This window comes from Amblyomma maculatum, chromosome 11, assembly GCF_055883805.1.
Source record: "Amblyomma maculatum isolate TAMU_Amacu chromosome 11, ASM5588380v1, whole genome shotgun sequence".
Taxonomy (NCBI): domain Eukaryota; kingdom Metazoa; phylum Arthropoda; class Arachnida; order Ixodida; family Ixodidae; genus Amblyomma; species Amblyomma maculatum.
The window spans coordinates 42,728,719-42,748,897 of NC_139354.1; the positions used below are offsets into that span (position 1 = coordinate 42,728,719).

The 20,179-nt window shown below is 42.9% G+C and overlaps 1 protein-coding gene across 1 annotated transcript; it reads left to right on the forward strand.

Annotated features, from left to right (window-relative positions):
* Positions 1-25: 25 nt before the first annotated feature.
* Positions 26-19,948, forward strand: LOC146173647 (WD repeat-containing protein 46). Its single transcript, XM_084585681.1, has 14 exons — positions 26-144; positions 2,688-2,909; positions 2,970-3,082; positions 3,139-3,226; positions 3,944-4,005; positions 5,964-6,219; positions 8,145-8,280; positions 9,627-9,726; positions 10,052-10,205; positions 11,297-11,444; positions 12,279-12,373; positions 14,742-14,837; positions 18,061-18,147; positions 19,795-19,948. Exons 2-14 carry the CDS (start codon positions 2,688-2,690, stop codon positions 19,891-19,893), a joined length of 1,656 nt encoding a protein of 551 aa, XP_084441807.1. The 5' UTR covers positions 26-144; the 3' UTR covers positions 19,894-19,948.
* The last annotated feature ends 231 nt before the right edge of the window (positions 19,949-20,179 follow it).

Consider the following 20,179-nt stretch of genomic DNA (forward strand, 5'->3'; position numbering starts at 1 on the left):
GTGCTAGTGATGCGCATATGTTCGTGCCATGGCGCTTGTTCGTGCTACATGCTACACGTGTGTGTCAGTTGCCGGTGGCAGATTGTTGTTTTCGCAGTGATTTTGAACGCATGCTGACTGTTTTGACCATTGCTGTTGGCCAAGGTATGCGTAATTTTTAGAAGGCTTGAATGTTTAGGTGCTTCGTGAATTCAGTGCTTGTGTGTGTATGGAGCGGTGTGTTTACCTCTGTCGCACGAGCACTTTCGATTGAACTCAATCTGCATCGAGGCTTTCAAGAAGGATTGAAGCATCCGGTGCCACACGGGCGTTTTGAATGACCATTGAAAAGTTTCCTTCGTGTGCGTTAGGTGACGTCGAGGGTGGCGACGCATGGTCTCGAATGTGCTTGAAAACTCGAGAGCGATTGAGGAAGCGGCTTCGAGTCAAGCAAGCGCGGGCTCGATTGCACTTGAAAGGTGCCGTGTGACAACTTCGATCTTCATTGATTTGAATGAAGATCGAGTTCAGTGAGGATTGAAAGTGTTTTCAAGTTGTTTGTCCAACAGTACGACCTTTGCCATCTGCGCCTTAACGCATGATCACTCTTGCAGGCTGAATTTATGCTCTAAACATGCAGTATTGTTGCTGGTACTGTAATGAAAAGTGCAATGCCTGCAGTTGTGGTCAACAGCAGCTAGAATAGTAGAGAGTATTTCGTTTCCCGAGCCTAGTGCCGAGATTTAAATTTAAGTTCGAGGATGAATTAAATTTTCGTGAGAATGAGAAAGTTGCTACAGTTGAACTGATTTCGAAAACAGAGCATTGGGTTGGCTAAACTGCTCTTAATCCCTTGCTTGTGACAGCAACACAAGGCAGAGACGCGCAGGATGTGGGCTTGGTAATATGGCTGCAACGCTGCACCGAAATTCTGCTCCCAAGACGGAATAGCAGCTTGGGGGGCAAATGTGCGAGTGAGATGTGCTTGGGTGTAGAAGAGGAAGTTGTGGCTGAGTGTTGATGAGGAAGCGCATGTTCAGTTTCATATTGCAGTTGGTAGAGTGCGCCTGTGTTGTGTTTCTATTCATGTGTTTGTATATGTTGCGCCACATTTCTAGGTACTAGGCTCCCAAGACAGGTTTGGCCGCTTTGATAAAAGGGCTTTTGCTGGGCAGAGAGCAGACTTCCAGAGCTTCGCGAAAAGATTCCACACCTTTTTAGGCTTATGAAATGTTTGTCACTTATTGGGTTTTCTTGCCTATGGAGAATTACGTATACCCTACCCTACCAGGTGAACAGTTTGATGAAATCAGCCTACAAAAACAAAACTGTCCTTCTTCCCAAAACGACATCTGCCACCAAGCTTCTTCAGCAGCAGGGGTACATATACCGTTGAAGAGCTAGTTGAGGCACACTTAATGGGCTAATACCACTGACTATTTTGGACAAAAACAGTGTGGGATAATGAGACAAACGAAGAAAGACACATTGTCTCCCTGGTCAAACCACAGCTCTAGATTCCCCTCCCAAGGCTATCAGCACAAATATTTACATCCCGATGCTCTTGAAAAACACCCATCTGGAGCACAATCACTGACAGAAGGCTATAGCTAAGGCCCTTCACAAGCATTACCCCCTGCCCTCCTCTCCTATGTGGAGGCTGCTGAATATCCTCAGCAGTCCGCATTCATGATTGCAGTGACGGACAAGGCTCATAATTTAGTTACTTATGCTATCTTTTGAGACTGACTCAACCCAGTCTATCGAGCGGAAAAGGCAGCAGTAGATTACCCACTTCTGTGCTAAAAAATAAAATTTTCGCTGCTTCAACTATCGATAGCCGATCGCAAAATAACCCACAACCCAGCCGCTAGCGTCCTGCAATCTTCTCCCCCTCCCAGTCACCACATCACCCTCCTCTGGGTTCTAGCGCACTGCGGAGACCTGGACAACATGGCTGCCCGCAAAGAGGCCCTTGCTCTCGTCAACGAGGCTGGGGACAGCCTGTCCTCGTTCTGCAGTGCGACAAACCACCTCCTCATCTATCATGATATTACTATTCATCATAGAAACTCCCGCCAAATCTACTGCCCTCCTTATCTATTCCCTGACCAAAACTGAGCAAGTAGCACGGCGTTGACTACATACGGCCACCATGCCATCCCCTTTCGTACTCTCCCTCACACATACAGGGGACAAATCTCCAAACTCTATATTATATAGTCAAACACCAGGGCAGATTTCACGCACATTTGCCTAACTTGCCCTTAATAAACTGAAACCCCCTTTTCGAGCTCGGTATCATGGGAGGGATGGACAGCTCACAACCGGCGCTACAGCAATGCATCCTCGGATTGGCCTTGAGGGCCACCTATACCCAGTCATGCAGAGCGTCACAGAGGCTTGTTGCCATCCTGCTCATTCCTCTAGCCCTTCTCCACCCTCACTAAACTGCTTAAGTGGCTTACATAAAGTTTTACCAACCACCCAACCCCACTTAAATTACCCCTACATCTACCTAAACATACCTAGGGCACTGGTTATCTACAATCCACGGTGTAATTTGTTCCTTTAAAAAACTGCAATGGAAAGCATATTTGGTTGAAACTTGCTCGTGTTAACTTACTATCATCTTCACTGGGTTTGTTGCTGTAGGTTTGTGTGTAAGAGTTTATCAGCTAACTGTCTGTTGTTTATCTGTTTTGCAGATGAGTCGGTATTTCTCGGTGAAAGCAGGTCCATCCGAAAAAGAGACAAACCCGTTCACCAGAGATGTGGCCGAAGCTCCAAAGAAAGTGCTATCAAAAAAAAGAAAGAAGCAAGTCCAAGAAATGGCAGGGCATCAGGCAAAGAAGTCTGAAACCGTGGCCCTCCCACCCGAGTTGAAAAAGGCAGCTGCAAAGTATGAACGGTCCGGCCGCGTAAAAATTGTAAGTCATCCGTCATTTCAGTTCGCGCCTCTATTTACATATGCTATTTCCTCTTCCTAGCGTGGAATTAAAACCGAAGTTCACCGTAAAAAAATACAAGCTAGTGCTCAGAAAGTGAGGCAGTCGGTTCTGCAGGCAGCTCGTGCGGAGTTGTTGTTACCTGAAGACGTTGGGTAAGTTTTCAGCATCCCTGTTCTTCTCGTTGTGAAACAAATTCTTCCTTTTTCAGGTACCTACAAGCCGATGAAGGTGAAGAAACGTTCCAGCTGCGTCAGCATGATATTGCAAATGCAGTAGACATCACAAGCTGTACCAAGGTAATTGTTTATTTTTGTTCCATTATTTTAAAAGGAATTGCCTATTCTTTGTTTAGATTTTGAACACCTTTCAAGCAGTTGTGTAAATATTGGCTTCCTTTAGTGCAGTTTCTTTGGCTTCTGTTGAGTCTTAGAATTTGTGTTTCCTTTGAAGGTTGCATGCGTGTTTACTGGTATTGTGCAGATATTAAAGCTTTCTGCTGCAAAATGAAGTCAGGCATATCGTAAATAAGTGAGAGCCCATAGAGGTTAGTTATGCTCTGTCAGGGTTTGATACTCTTTGTTGTTCCATTTCAGTATTGGTTGTACTAATTAAAAGTTGTTGTTCTTCAGCACTTAATCTCGTTTCATGTTACTTGCCAAAGCTAGTATGCAACACTGTGTGGTTTTGATCAGTGATCCCACATGTTGTGTAGCCGCGCCATGATGGCTCAGTGCTTAGGATACTTAACTGCCAATCCGAAAGACGTCACGGTGATTGCTTTTTGATGAAGGTGAAAAGTTAGACACCGGTGTACTGTGCAATCTCGGCACAGAACCCCAGGTAGTCGAAATTTCCAGAGCCCTCCACTACGGGTGCCCTTCATAGCCTCCTTGTAGCACTTAATTTTGCTGCGATTTATTATCTTGCTTTTTGTTTTTTTGACTTGGCTGAATATTGCTAAGTATAACTCCTACTGTGTGAGTTCCATCTTTGCTTTTTTTTTTCTTCTTCAGTACTTTGACCTGAACTTGCCACAGTTTGGCCCTTATTCCATTAACTACTCACGAGAAAGCAGGTAAGCACATTTTCTAGCTGTACAGTTCGATTTATGGCATACCTCATGCAAATAATCGTTCAAAGCAACAACAGATTTCTTCCTTGCAGTGAAATGTTTCTTATTCATCCTGTAAAAAAAGAAAGAGCCTGTAAGGGGGTATGAGTGTGAAGTCAATTGCAAGATGTTTGCTATTATGATAGAATTCTACAGTTCTGAGATGTATTACTAAATGCATTCCATTCAGTGAACCTTTGGCAGGTCATCAGCACCATTGCATTAAGTCATGCAACCTTGTACAAAGCTGCTAAGTGGCAACCTTGTAGCAGCGTCAATGACCTCGCAGCGTTAGAGATGGCACTTCGTTTCCACCAGTCCAGCGAGTCACCACTGTGGAAGTTAATCGAAATGACTAAGCAGTGGTTTGAGCATTGGTAATGCACACGAAATGGGCATGTTCCTTAAAAGCTTAAGTTGTGTGTGTATGTGTGTGAGAGAGAGACATTTTTTACGCTCCATTTTCTTAGCTTGATCCGGTCTCGCACTGTCAATCTTCCATTACAAAGAAATTACAAGTATCATCATTATCGTCATCAAAACTTAAAATATGGTCAAGCTTTGCATTCACTATCGCATTATTCTTGGTGTCAAGAAGAAATTTTGTGTTGTGCTGGGAAACTGAATGGAGGTGAATTGGAGATTATGTGAGCATGTAGTTTACAAAGCTATTCAGAAACAAATTGTGCATTGTGACAGCATCTATTATGCCATAAAGATTCCCTGGAATGCTTTTCATGTTCTCTGAGCATATATAACCATACATACCTAAATTCCCACCTTTTCTTTACCGTGTTTATTTTGGGACCAATTGCTTTTAAGGCATCTTTTTCTATAAATAGCCCATCATTAGTAATTGCATTTTGGAATTCTTCGAGACACTTTGCATGTGTCTGCGCTCTCTTACATTTATGGCAAAAAGGGAAGGATGCTAAGGCATGCGGGAAAAAAAGGATGCAATATATTTAAGAGCAGTGTGTGCCGTCACAAGAGCTCAGGTTTGGACGATTAGTTGCAGTCCCCTCACGTGCATTTATTTGTGCCTTCTGTTTACTTAACCTGTGGCTTAGTCAGCAAAAACAGCAGAGTTAGGGCCACAGCAGGACGAAGGTCTCTTCTTTGTTTTGTTTATAATTTTTAGCTTACCGTTCCACTCTGTCTGCCTAAACGCTCATTCATTTGTTGCAATTCGTTCCTTCGTTTACTACTTGCCATTACAACGTCCGTGGCAAGATTTTTTTGAAAAGCTTAGCAAAATTTGTTGAAAGAAAAAAAGAAGGAATTATTAGTAAACATTTTGCTGCTGTATAACTTTGAGCTTGTTTGTGGAATTTCATTCGGGATTTTCATCTGTAAACTGAGCAAGCTTTTTTTTTACTTTCTTCATTGTAAAAAAATTGCAATGAAACTTAGAATTTCGCAACTGTCAGTGAACATCCAATTACTGCACAACCTTTTAAATAAAAGGAATGCACGTCACATATCCGCCTTGCTCTCTTCTAATTGCAAGGTGTGAAAGGTAAAAATTTCTTAAAATACACCACGAATTATTAGAGATCCAAGGTAGAACAAGAGGAAGAAGATGGCTACACAGTATGAAAGAGCACTGAATAAGAGTTGAGGAGGAGCTTTAGTCAACAAGCCGAGCCAACGTTTCGCCAAAGGGACTTGTCTTTGGCTTGTGTTTGTTTGGACGAAGACAAGTCCTGTTGTTGAAACGTTTGCTTGGCTTCCAAACTAAGGCTCCTCCTCAACCCTTACTTAGTGCTCTTTCGAGAATAAGAGACGTTGGTTTAAAGTACATGCTAGTATTTTGATAGTTTCTCTTGCTAATTGCTTTGTCAACCTGGCTTAGTAGCTCTCGGCAGAGATCGGCCCGTTGTGGCTGCGACTGAAGTGAGCCGTGCTGCGGCGTCTTGCAGGCACCTCCTGTTAGGCGGTGGTCGGGGTCACGTGGCGGCATTGGATTGGGTCACCAAGCACCTCCTGTGCGAGACCAATGTGCTGGAGTCCGTGCACGCCGTCCAGTGGCTGCACATGCCCACCATGTTCGCAGTGGCTCAGAAGTCCTGGACTTACATATACGACAGCCAGGGTGTGGAGCTGCATTGCCTCAAGTCCTTGAACAATGTTCTCCGCATGGCCTTTCTGCCCTACCACTTCCTACTGGTCACAGCTGTAAGTTGGCCCCCCTTTCCTACTCTCCCTTCTTTGGTGGGGTGGGCTTGACATTTCGCATTTCAGCTGTTTGCATTGTTGACATGTTGCTGCTGTCGTTGTATAGTTTCTTACTGCTAGAAATGTCTCTGCCTCTTGGCACGAAAATCGAAACCATGAGAGATTTTTTTATTGCCGCGATCTTATTATCCAAACCCCCGAGGGAATACGATTGTAATAGCCGTACGAAAATGCATGACCTCTGAATGCTTCGGCTAGGAAAGAAAAAAAAGACATGCCGAAAGTGTATTAAGGAGGACCGTAACAATGAGATTTCACGCAGGTGAAGGCAAGTGTTTATTGGCATTGCAGCTGCGACATTTAGAAAAAAAATCACCGAGACGGCTTATTGTTCTCAGCTGGCTGGCATGTAGTGAGATCTCATTGATACTTTTTTTTAATGCAGAAAAAACAGACATCATTATTATTATTAACCTTATTTTGAACCTTGAGAGAGTCAGTAAACATCATTCATTCATTCATTCATTCATTTATCAAACGTGTCATTTGAACTGCCTGATTTTGAAAAATGTAACTGTAGAATGAGGTACAAAGTCATTTAGAGTTGACACCTTCACTGCTTAAAAAAGTAGATTAACCGTTCTTGATGTCAAGTTTGAACAGCTACTTTTATTCAGTACTTGCATAATTCCGTTTTATATTTATAGTATCCTAAGCACGAAAGAGATTTAATAAAAAACCCGGTTCATAACCATCATAATGAGCCGGAATCGTTTCCTTTGTTGCTTTTGGATGCTTCGCCCTCTTACACCACTGTGGGCTGATGGTGTACTGCCGTAAGTGAAAAAATGCGGTCAGACACTGTTGGCCTATACAGGGTCCCGCTGATTGTAAACACACCTGCCATTGTGGGCATGTTAAGGATGCAGGAAACAACTTTACATGCACTTCAGACCTGTGCATGGATATCTGGATGGCCGCTTGTTGAACAAGTCGCACCTCGACACAGTGCCTTTTCGGAAAACCTGTTTGAATTAATTAGTGACGCCAGGCCCGGGGTGCCCGAATAAATTAGCTTCTGATGCCATATACTTGCGTGGACATTCCGGTAGGACTACTGTAGCAGTTTGAATTGTTCAAATTGACAGGGAGCCAAATTAACGAGGCTTTACTGTAAATATGGTGACCCTTAAGACAAAGGTGAATTACGGAAGTAACGACACACTGGCAAGAAGCAGTGTCAATGTCCTTACAGCCATCCTGTGCATTTCTGGGTACTTGGGTTTAAGTTGTAAAGTCTGGAAAGTGTATAACAATGGCATCTTACTGTACTCACCTTTTGGGGCTGAAAAGTGGAGGCCAACGAAAATGGTTATACTTAAGCTGAGGACAACGCCGAAGGCTATGGAATTAAAAATGGTAGGAGTGACATTACGAGATAAGAAGCGTGTAGAGTGGATGAGAGAAGTAACTCAAGTTACTGACATTTTAGTGGAAATCAAGAAGAAATGGGCATGGGCAGAACATGTAGTGTGAAGAGAGGATAACCGATGGTTTCTTAGGGTAACAAACTGGATTCCAAGGGAAGGAAAGCCTAGTTGGGGCGGCAGAATGTCAGGTGGGCGGATGAGCTAATATGAGACCCATAGAATCCGATGTGATGAGCGTCTGATACCATAGACTTGCGCAAGGGTGTTGGCCGGGACCAAGCCGGCAGTTTGAATTTTCATATTTCTCAATTAATGGGTGTTTAATTAACAAGCTCCTTCTTATCAAGTCTTCACGGTAGAAATGGCAGGATTTTCACTTTGTAGAAATGTTGACGTCTTGGAAACAGTAAACCCTCCAGTTTAAGTGAAGTCCACTGTTGCAGCAATGTCTGGATTGTCGCTAATCCTTCCATTTTTTTTTTCTTTTTTTTGCAGAATGAGAAGAGTTACCTTTCATGGCTCGATACATCCATTGGGAAAATGGTTGCTCAGTTCAATGCAAAGTCGGGCCGATTGAATGTCATGAAGCAAAATCCATACAATGCAGTCATCCTAACAGGACATACAACTGGTGAGTAGCAGGTTAAGGGGTTAAAGTGCCCCGTGACGCAAATAAAGCACATGGTTTTTATTAATATGCAAAGTATGGGACATAGCTGTACCTTAATGCAGAAAGGAAATGCCATTTACAGTAAAATCTCGATATAACGAATCGTGCGTGACCACCAAAAATAAGTTATTTTGCGATGTCATTCTAATGAAAAACTAGAAATTCTAAACCCGACTTTGCTCCCATAGCACTCTTGATGCTACCACTTAACTCTTTCGTTACCACGCTTATTCAAATCGATCTCCGGTGATCGATGCTTTAAATCGTCGTTTTTGACATGCTGGAATCGTTTCCCGTGCACTTAGTGCTACCCAGTGGTTGGTCTAGGCACTGCACTTGTAGAACCAGTTAAACTTTCTCCGCTCTGGCGAATTTCTGATTTTTGATGGACCTTTTTGAGAACTCATGTGCATGTTTTGTTGCGAAAAGGGGCCGGGTGGCTGTGTTTGAAGGGAAAAAAACCTGCCATTCGTGGTAATGAAGCATTAACATCAAATTTTTGGGATCAAAAGACTTCCAGCAAGGCAAGTATCAAATCATATTGTCGGCTTTGTTATGTGATGGTGTTGAGTGGTGATAATTACCCGAAAATTGCGCCAGCTATTCACTAGTGAGCTTTGACTTTAGGTCCGGGTGGTTTTATTCCGCGAAAACGCATTCCTGAAGCTTTAGCATTATGCCTCATGAAAGCCAGGAATTGCTTCACACTCACAGAACGAGAAATGAGTCTGTCTCCACCTGTAGTTTTTTTCTTACGTAGCTGAAGAGCGCCGTTGTACAGATAATTTTTTTTTTTGCAGTGTGTTCCTGGGTCATTGGTCTTCAAAATGTATATTCTAAACTTTTTTTGTTAATAAGTCTGTAGATATTGTGCCTCTTCTATATTGTTTTTATCAATTCGTCACGAAAATGGCAATTATTCTAATTTTTTGTGTGTTCTCAAATAAATTTTTTGCTTTGTAAGTTAGGTTTTTTGGAAAGAGCATTCCATTATGTGCAGTTCTGTATGCTGCAACGTGTACTGCACTATTATTTGTACTGGCAAAAAAATATCTTCCGAGACCTCTCAAAAACGGCCATTTTCACGCCGTAACAAAGTTAAAATTCTTGTGGTTGCGTGACAAGTGATGGAATGCCTATTTCTTGCCTGCCTCGCTTAACCATGGTAAATACTGTTTCGTAGCTCGTGGAGCTTACCTGTTTTCGTCTTATAGTATTTTTGTCATAATGTCTTTTAACTTTGTAATATTTTAGATTGTCTGAGCCAGTAGCACCGCTGTAAAAGATAATTTTTTTTCTCCTTTCAGGTGTTGTGAAGATGTGGACACCGAATGTGAAGGAGCCACTTGTGAGCATGTTGTGTGCCAAGGCTCCAGTCAGAGACCTTGCCGTGGATCAGCGCGGTTTGTACGTAAACTGCCTGTAACATAACGCAGTAGAACCTTGTTGATTTCACCTTTCTTAATTTGGAAAAGTCGAATGTTTCGACCTCCTAGCTATACTCATTAAATAATTGTGTTTTGAATTATGTAGTGAGGGCATTGTTCTGTGAAATGCGATTCACATTGCTTAGCGCTAAGCCTTCCCTGTTGTTTTAAATGAGTCTTATTAGTACATTGACAAGTATGTGCAGTATGTATGCATTTTTGTTTTTAAGTGTGGCTTTGCTTGTTGTGAATGATTGGAATTATTGTGGGCGCAAAATACTCACTGTTGGCAACTATCTTATCAGGTACCTTGCCACAGCCTCTGCTGATAGGACCTTGAAGATTTGGGATTTGAGGATGTACAAAACGCTGAATGCCTACAAGCTTCAATCGGGTCCTGGTCATGTTGCCTTCAGCCAGAAGGATATGGTCGCATTGTCACTTGGGAACTTTGTTGAGGTATGAATTTTATGCCATGCGGTATAGCGAGATGTTCCAAAAGTCAGTGCTTGCTTTCTCTTCAGTGTTGGCTCACTCAATCCATGCTATGTTTGTCTTTAATACGTAAGTATGACTATATGTCTAATGGGAGACACTGAATTAAATATGGCGGGCCATTGGTCTTTCAAAGAGTCACTGAGAACCATTGAAGTTGGCCTCTATCAGTGGATTGCCATCAGTTGCCGCATGCCCTAATGGCAAAGGCCACACTTTCACAAAGCTGTTAAAAGGTGGAAAAAAGGTGAAGGAAGTCAAATGTTGCATGCGTCATGATCACATGTAGACGTCACAGGTAAAGCATAATGTATCAGTGCCATTTTTTGGCTAATCCATGCTGCTATCCACTCCAAGGTAGTGACCACAGAGCTCTTTTCATTGTAAGCTTTGCCGGTTTGTGTCGGGTGGCAAGAGAAATTTCAGAGGGAATTTTTTCAGCATTAAATGGACGCTTTGCTGCTGAAAAAAACAGCACAACCAGGACAATTTACGCACGTATCAGACCAATATCTACTGCCAATTGGACCAATTCGTATTTGTAATACCGTGAAAACTTGTGTAAGGACCGCGTTTTTTTTTTTGTTTTTTTTTTGTTTTTTTTCACATTAGAGGGCCAATTTTCGAGGTGCGGCCCATACGTGCGACATACGAAAAAAATTGCCTTTTTTTTTCAAGTAAAAACAGACCAATCAGTGAATGTGCGGTGTTTGCCATTCAATCGTCACTCGCAGAGTCTTCAGACTCATAGCTGGCGCTGTGCTCTGGTGCACGTTCACCCCACAATTGTCGTCTTCAGTCCGGTCTAAACTGTTTGAAATCCCGGTCACCTTGAAACTACGGGATACATTGTCCGTAGACACATAGTTCCATGCGGACAAAATCCAGCCAAGCACAGTCGCGAGTGGTGCCGTCTTAATCTTCCTAAATGAAGGATGCAAAGTTCGATGAAAGAAGTTGCTTCGAGTTTGCTTTGTACACGATTGTAGGCATAGATAAAATGTGAATGTGATGCACAAGCAGTAAAACATGTTTTCTGACCTCTTCCTGTTCAGGTGTATAAGGATTGTTGCGGCAGTGTCGCCACTGCGCCCTATTTGCGTCACAAGGCCCCGGGCACAGTGTCTTCGCTGGAGTTCTGCCCTTATGAAGACGTGTTGGGTATTGGGCATCAGCGAGGCTTCACCAGCATTCTTGTTCCAGGTTTGTCATTTTGGCTGCTGGTATCAATGTCTTGGACCATTTCCGCAGGACTCCTGTGCAAACTCTTTGCTACCATTGGTTGAGTTCGTGCCAATTGTGCCAAACATACCAAATGGCAAATCCAGCAACATGCTTCTGTAAAATTAACTTTCCAACTGTTTTTGCCCCACATCTGCACCATATCTACCCCATAAGGTCATTTAGAAACATTGGTAAGAATGAAACAGGAGAACTGTAGTGGAAGCCAGCACTTTCTTATGTTGGCTGCATGGTTCTTCTGTGCTAGCATCATAGAAAGCAAAGATATGAAAGCATTTTCAAAAATTTGAATTTTGATTTGTAAATAGAAAGCGCTCTTTTGCTTAAACCTTACCGCGCATTTTACATAAAGGAAACGGTGTTTTGCTCGTGTGGCTGTTTGTCAGCAAGTGGTAAAAAAGTGCGTATGAAATTATGCTAATGTTGTTTTACGGCATAAATTTGTCAACAGCGGTCGAGAGGGGCTGCTCTTGTGAGTTGTAAAACAGAAGTGCAGCACGTAACTCTGTCTTTTTGAGGTTGAGCATTTGTTGCCGTATTGTTAGGTTAGCGGATGAGTGAGGACATTTGTGACAAACCACTGGTCTAACCCCTTCGATATGGAAGGTTTAACAATGTGGTTCGAAAGAGTTTGCCCTAACGCAGGTTTTTTTTGTTGGATGACGGCAAGTAATCCTGGTCATTGGTCAGCTCGACGTACTGGAGCTTTGTTGACATCAAGGTTTTTGTACGAACTGCACATGACTCAGTTGCTTTTTATTCATGTGATGGTCATTCTTGCTGTTCTATTTTCAGGCTCTGGAGAGCCAAACTTTGACGCACTTGAAAGCAACCCGTACATGACAAAGCAGCAGCGAAGAGAAATGGAAGTGAAGGCTCTCTTGGAGAAGGTATGCGCCAATCATTCATCACTTCTTGTGGATTTTGCCCCAGAACTGTCATCCGTCTTACTTTGCTTACTTTCTCATGTGTTTAAGCCGCCGCGACTCGGCGGTTAGGGCACTCGCTGCTGAGCCAGGCAACCCAGGTTTTATCTTGGTTTGGTTTGGTTTATGGGATTTAACGTCCCAGATTGACTCAGGCTGTGAGAGACGCCATAATGGAGGGCTCTGGAAATTTCGACCGCCTGGGGTTCTTTAACGTGCACTGACATTGCTAACCCCAGGTGGTCGAAATTTTCGGAGCCCTCCGCTACGGCGTCTCTCATAGCCTGAGTCGATTTGGAAAGTCAAATCCTATAAACCAAAGCAAATCATATTAAGACCTGGGTTGCCTGGCTCAGTAGGCACAAATTAGTCTTTATGTGCAGTGTCAGTACACATTAAGGAACCTGACGTATTTGAAATTGTTCATACTCTTCTGCTACGGTGTTCCTCATAGCTTGAGTTGCTTGGGGATGCTAAACCCTGTAAACCATATTAAGGGGAGATGCGCGTCGAAAAAGCGAGTTTTCCGAGTAATTTTTCAGTTTTGAGTTTTTGCCTGTAAAATTATCTTTGAACATTTAGCTACAACTTTCTAAAAGATCAAGGCAAAATTCGATCGTGAAGTTAGTAAAAAGTCCATTTTATTCAACCACGGTGGCTCGAGAAAGTGCTATTTTCCGCGCAAATCGTCAATTTTCGTGCGCCTATACTTCGAGAACGCCGCGTCGCCCGCCATTGCCGTTTGCTGGGAGAGGTTGAGCAAGCCTTTCTCTTGTAGATAGCATCTCTCGCAGTTTCGTATCTCGGCTGCAAATAATAAAAAAAACGTTTTCCGCGCACGCTTCGAGCGTCCCTACTGGACCTTTTAAATCACGTGGTGCTCTAGAGAGGCCGTCATTGGCCTAGACTGATACGACGCTGTGGCGAAGCCTACCTCCTGCTTTCGTTTTGTGCAGCGTTTGGATCGCGCTACATCGTGCTCTGCTAGTTCTTTTCAGCGGCCTTTTAGCATTTGTTGAGTTCGCGATGAACGACACGCAAAAGCGCAACTTCCGAGCTCGAAAGTCTCGGTCGAAGAACCCGTACCGAGGACGCCGTCGCGGACCTCACCGGAAAACTGCAGCGGGAGACGCAAGCTAGTCCTAACCAGGCCAACGTGCACTCGGACGAGATCGATGCCGCGGTGAACTTTGTGAGCACCTCGGAGGTGAAGATTGGACTCTTCAAGGAAGATAGGGCAGCATGCGGTCATCGATATTCTAAGAGTGTTGCGATATGCGAGATTAGCACGCTTACGGTGCTGGTAAGCGGTGCTGCTTGCCCTACGTGCCGCACCTGTACCCTTGCGGTACGCGAACCGGTGGAAAAGCGAAAGGGGATTTCGGCCTTTCTTGAGCTGCACTGTGAAAGTAGCGAGTGCCTAGCATCAGTGCTTTCTGCTGTGCACGCGTTGTGCCCGGTGGACTTGCAGATAGCGCCAGTGGAAATCGGGACTATCGGAGTGGAAGCTCTCGCGACAGCTTCGCCGTCAATGTGAAGGTGGTGGTGGCTGCGCGCGCGATTGGCATCGGACACGAACAGCTGTCGCGATTTTGTGCAATTCTTGACCTGCCGAACCCATTACACCACAAGAACTTTGCTGCTATCGGCAAGAAAGTTCATGGTGCGGCCATGAAAGCAGTGGCAAGAAGTTTCATGTGCTTTTGTTGTGTTTATGAAAAAATACAGATGTTTGAAACTTTCAAATGCAATTTTCTCCATTCGTAGTTTTCAGCATTTTTTACATTTTGTGCAACAAATTTTGAGTACTTTCAGTGGTCAGATTTGGATGAAATTTTGCGCACAGCCTCTTCAAAGTGTGTAGAATGTTGTTATCTACCTGGTTATAAAAAATCTCTTGAACTTTTTTTTAACAAAATTCAGAATGTTGACACATGGTGCCCAAAATATACACATTGGTGTTCCTGAATTTTTTTTACAATTATAGGATAAAATGAATAAATTTGAAGTAGCTTTCGACATACTATATTACCAAAGCAACATAATGAGCTATTGCAAGCTGGTCTAAACATGCATTTCATTATCAAAAAAGTGTGCACAAAAGGCCCTATATTGTGCTTTTGCAGACACTTCTACACAAAAACTAATAAAGATATGTGAAAAGTAAAAACATATTTGGAATCAGCATTAAAAACTCTATAAATGGCCAATGTTTCATAACCTTAGGTTCAATATTAAAGAAAAAGTGTTTTCGAGGAGCATCTCCCCTTAACTAAGGTAATGCCAGCATAAGTGTGTAAGTTTGTTACATTTAGCATTTTGGCACTTTCAGGTTCAACCAGAGCTGATCTGCTTAGACCCGAAACGTCTTGGCAAGGTGAATGTTGAACGGATGGATGCAAAGGTGGAGGAATACAAAAAGAAAATGGTATGTCAAAAGCTCGCCAATAGTACTGTGTTTTCTTGGGTTGTAGCTCTACAGCCAAGGTCATTACGAATAGGATGTGTAAGCTGTCATCAGATCATGCTGTCAGTGATTTGCTAATAGCCATTGTGCTTGTGTGCCTTTATGTGCTTAGACTGACTGCCAGCCTAATGCATCTTTGCACTGTACTTTAGCATATTGTTATGATCCTGAGCAATAAATTGCCATTATTGCTGAATTTTCATCAAAGCTCGAAAGAGGACAGCTAAGTATGCAGATGAGGTGATAAAGATGCACTTCTTTGTGTAGCCATAGTAGGGTGCCTAGAAGGGGAGGCGTGAAAACTGGCTGGGAGAAACGCCTTGCTCGTGTGAATTCTGTGGTGCAGCGCTGCTGTCAGGGGTGCTGTTAGCTCCCGTGGTGAGTCTGCTTTATCGCGCAGGGAAAGGCTCTAGTCGAAATGAGGTTTACTGAATGTTCAAAGTCTTAGCAGGTATTGCAGTTCTTTAGATATGAAAAATTGCATTACGCTGCTGTTACGCTGCAGTTTCAGAAAGTAGGGAAGTCTGCGAGCAGTTTTGGGATCGATACGAATTTTTAACGCATTTTCTGCTTTTTTTTTTTAATCTAGTGAATTTTTATGTTGCATTTCTTAGCTAGAAAGGCATGGTTTTATTTTACGATGTCATGTCCGATATTTTGCATTCAGTGCATTTGCATTGGATATACCTGCTGACAGACAAGAGGAGAAAAATCAACGCTTTGCTGCACTGTTACCGTCAAGACGTAAATACAATCTTGAGAGATGTGCAGTGCATCATTAGAAGTGCTGCTTCAGCTTTACAGCGTTGTTTCTCGTTACGCCAGTTGTTTTAAAAGCAATAACATGTGTAGAAACTGTATGCATTCTGTCGAAGTGCCTTCGCAAAAGCTGAATTGTTGTGCAGCGGTTCGATGGCCTTTAGAAAGGTGCGCGCCCACTTCGCAAACTGATTTGGGCACATCGGTGCACGTAAAAGGGACACTTTATGCTAGCACGATATATATACCCAGAGTCGCACTTGGAAACGAAGCGCCATCTGAGATTTTTTTCTTTTCACGTTGATTGTATCTTAGCAGCAGGCAGCTAGTGTAAACAAGCAGCGCACGCATTAAACTACGCAAAAATACACACTGACAAACCATGCCGAACCACGAGCTCTCTGGTTTCTTTTCACCATCTACTTTGAAACGCTGACAGCACGGTGACCCTGACTGCAGTGCTCTGTTCTCCTCTAGCGGCATTCACGGGCGGAGGGTCCCACCTCTCTATAGGCAGTTCGCCGCATTCTTCACACCTCTCCTTCTTGACACCCTAGCCATAGTGTTTACATGCGTCCTGGCCAAACCTTGCCTTTATCAGCAGTTTTTCATTAATGAACTCCTTCCGTACCATAGGAAACATGGCTGTATTTTGTGGGTTTTGCTCAAATATTTTGGTCCATGAGCTATAAGGTTTCAAATTTTGTTTAGTAGATAAAAATTAATGCGGTCATACATACATTTTTATAACGTTGTCATCTTCGATAAACTGTGTCATGTCTTGGTATCAAATTTTATTTATTAAATATATGCTTTTAGGCAGCATTTGAGTAACGCTTGGAAAATTATGCATTTATCTAAAAGGAAAAAGACTTACAGGAACTTTGGAATCTGCAAAATGTCTCCTTTTTAGTAACTAATAATTTAAAAAAAAATCAAAGCTGTAATCCTTGTACTCGTTTCACATGCAGTGTGCAGAACTGCAAAAGGTAAGGGCGGCCTGGGCCAATATGGATGGCAAGCACTACATGATTGTGTTTCTACATGCCTGTTGCCCACTGTGTATGAACGAGGTTGTGCGTGTCATCCTGATTGGTCTAGATCGTCCTTGTCCTTCGTGCTGCAAAAATCTCGGGAATCAGAGTGCTATAGCTTTCTTGCTAAACAGCAATCAATTGAGGCCCTATTATTTGGCATGCCATGGGGCGAGTTGGTCAGGCAAGCCCTTCGCAGCGTATGCAGTAAAGAATTTTACCCAAACGAGGAGGGAAGCATACAAATGAGAGAAATAACATTGTTAATGTCAACGCCCTCCCTGAAAGAGTTGGTGGGCTGGTTCCTTAGATCTTCTTAGCATTCTGAACTAAGGTTGTATAACGAGGCAGGATCATCAGAGTCGCTGCTCGCTAGATCATCAGCAAAATCAACCGCAGTTATGGCTGAATGACAAGATCTATAACATTACAGGGTATGGGTGATGTTCGTACAGGCAGCCATTTTAAACCGGTGCGCTGGTTTTTGACGCAGTCAAATTTCTGTCGTAGTAAAAAACCAAACTAAAAAGAACATTAAACTAGTTTTCTAGCTTCAAGGCTGATAGCAGCGGGTTGAGGACTGGTACAGCAGCATTCGAAATTGACGTTCACAGTCATGGTCAGTGGGTGCAATCAAATGAAGTATGTAGTTCATATTCTTGATATTGCTTGATGTAGAATATGATATTGGTTTCACCGCGCTAACACATCGTTCAATGTGTTAGCGCGGTGAAACCAATATGAATAACCAACTAGGCCCAATTCTCGCCATTTTAGAATATGATGTTGCCTCAGTGACTAGTGAAAGTGCCAAAATCATACTTTTAGTATTTGGATCTGCTCCAGAAAGGCTTGTCTTGAATAGTCTTTTTCAGGAAAGTGTAAATTCTGCATGCAAAAGGCAGATTTATACCATATCAGTATGGGCTGGCCAGGAAAATAGCAGTGGTATTGACGTAATATAAATTGTTCAATGTCAGAGATCTGAGAGGCAGCCCTGTCCAGCTTGGGCTTTGAGGAGTAAGGAGCCCTCATGAAAACAGACTGGACAGAGGCTTTTGCCAATAGTGTCCTCCTTTGGCAAAGCCTTCTGTAACCCAAGCACTTTTTGCTTTTTAATAGACTTTTTCACCATTATCATGCTGAACCAGTGCTCGATTCAATATTCAAAAGCATTTTGTTCTACATGTTTGTATTTTAATATTTCAATGTTTGCAGCTCCCTACCCAAAACGCTTCAACACTGTTTGAAGCAGCTAGTAAACAGTGCAGACGATTAGTTTGTAGTCGTAGGTGGTTAATTTTTTGTGCAACATTAGATCACGTCCTCACTTGTGATGCCTTTGTGAATATGAAGTCTGTTGTAATGCCATTATTTTTGTATGCTTCTAGGGGGTGAAGCCAAAGGTGATTGACACTTCCAAGGTTCAAAAGAAGTCTTCAAAACTAAAGCAAGCTTTGAAGGACCAAAGTGTGAAGGTAGTTCTCAGAGAAAATTTTGGCTTTCGGGGGCAATTTCAAGGCGTGTTGAGAAAGGGGTCTGCTCGATTCCATTCGGGCACGTTCCGGCTGCCAAGTGTGCTGCAGTCTCGTACAAGTCAAGAAGAAAGCAGAAGATGCGCTCAAAAAGAGGCTGTCGAATCAATGATTTGAACCACATTGTACCTACCAGTGTGTTCTTGGCAGGTGTGAAGCATTAGGTTGCGATGTCGTGGCAGTAGGTTGACACCATCGGTTGCGAGGTGTCATAAAAGGGGCGCGTCTTCCTTGAATTATATCTGATTGCAGTGTCCACATTTGCTTCTGGTAAAGTCAGTGATGCACTGTAGCATAAGTACTATCTTAAGAAATTGCACCCGTCTCGAAAAATGGGATATACTTGCAAGTTTCGTTCTTTGGTGGACTTTCATGTAGGACACCGCTACCAAACAATGAGACAGCAGGCACATTGTGGAAGCTGTCATCAAGGGAGTCTCTTGACAAGGATATTTTTTTCTCTGCAAGGGGTGGAGGGTGCATCCTTTAGTGCTGAACCTCTTGGTCTTCTTAAATGGTCACAGGAATGCATGCAATCGCCCAGCAAGTACAGATGTTCATGTACAGTACGGTCCACTGTTAAAGGGAACATGAGACCGCGGCAGCTAGTGCATGCTTGGAAAGGGCAGTCTGCCATGCTTATTGCACATGCACCTCTTGCGGTCGTTTGTCACTGGCTCTCGGGAGTGCTTTATAAAGCACGGAAGCAACGCGGCCTCATGTTCCCTTTAACAGTGAACTGTACTGTACTTGTCTATGCCTTGTAGTGCATCAGGAACAATTATCATTGGCTTTAGGAATAGACAAGTTCTTCCTCAGCATTCAGAGGTTGCGCTGTTCCATTGTTTCACATCCTAATGCACATTACTACTCGTGCTCATCATTGAAGAGAATATCTGGCTCAAACGGAACTCGAAAGAAGTGGCACCGATTCGGGTGCGAAAGAATGAAGCTCCCACACACTGCACACTCTGAGAACAATGCATTCCAGAGCACACTGCACAAGTGTTGTGGCATGTGTAAAGCCAAGTTGTTTCACTATTGTCACTTCGCTTCCATGGTGATGTAACAAACCATTTAATTTTTTGTCCAATCGGTGCCGTGTTAACCATTTGGCGGGCGGACTTAAGCAAATTCTCGGCAAAATATTGGGATGCTCTATTATTTGCAACATTTTCTGACATTTGGGTAATTTCTTGCTGAATGGCACACTTTTTTGTAACATCAATGCAACGATTCATGTTGTGGGTAACACCAAACTTAACTGCACTAAAGGAATTGGCTTTTATATGTGCAACAAGTTTTAGACTGTTTTCCTGTGAAAGTGATAGGATGTGGCTCATTAAGACGTTTACAGTTTATATGCAAGAGTAGTTAGCTTGCATCATAACTACGCTGGTAGTGTTTTGCTTGCATGCTACTACTAATAATAATAATTTATCTACTTCAGCTACTTGTTTTTGTTTTTGTTTTTTTGGAATGGCTGCTTTTCTGCAATTCTTTTGTTTTCATGTGCAGATAGTATATGTTACGCAGTGTCGAAATATTGAGATTTGGCATCTCAGTGTATGAAAATCTTTTGCTCTGCAGGAACACATAAAGCAAGCCCGGCAAGAGAAAAAGGCTGAGCGAAAAGATCACAGGGAGAAGATGCCGAAGACTGTCCTAGACAGGTTTCTACCCAAATGATTCAAAAGTTGCGACTTATGTACATATTACTCGAGTAAAACTTATTGCTGAGCTAGTTGGTGCAGTTTCTTTGGTAAGAAATTAGCAAAATATAAAAATGACCACATGCGAAGCAGGCAAAGATGACATTGTTTATTTTTTGGCCTCTTTCATTTAAGAAGATTACTTTGGCCCTCCACATCATGGTCAGATTACTCTTCCTGTTAAACATTGGTTGCTTTTATATTTTTGTGCTCTACTCTGCCTTGTTAAATGAGTACAGTCAAACCCACTTATAACAATACTA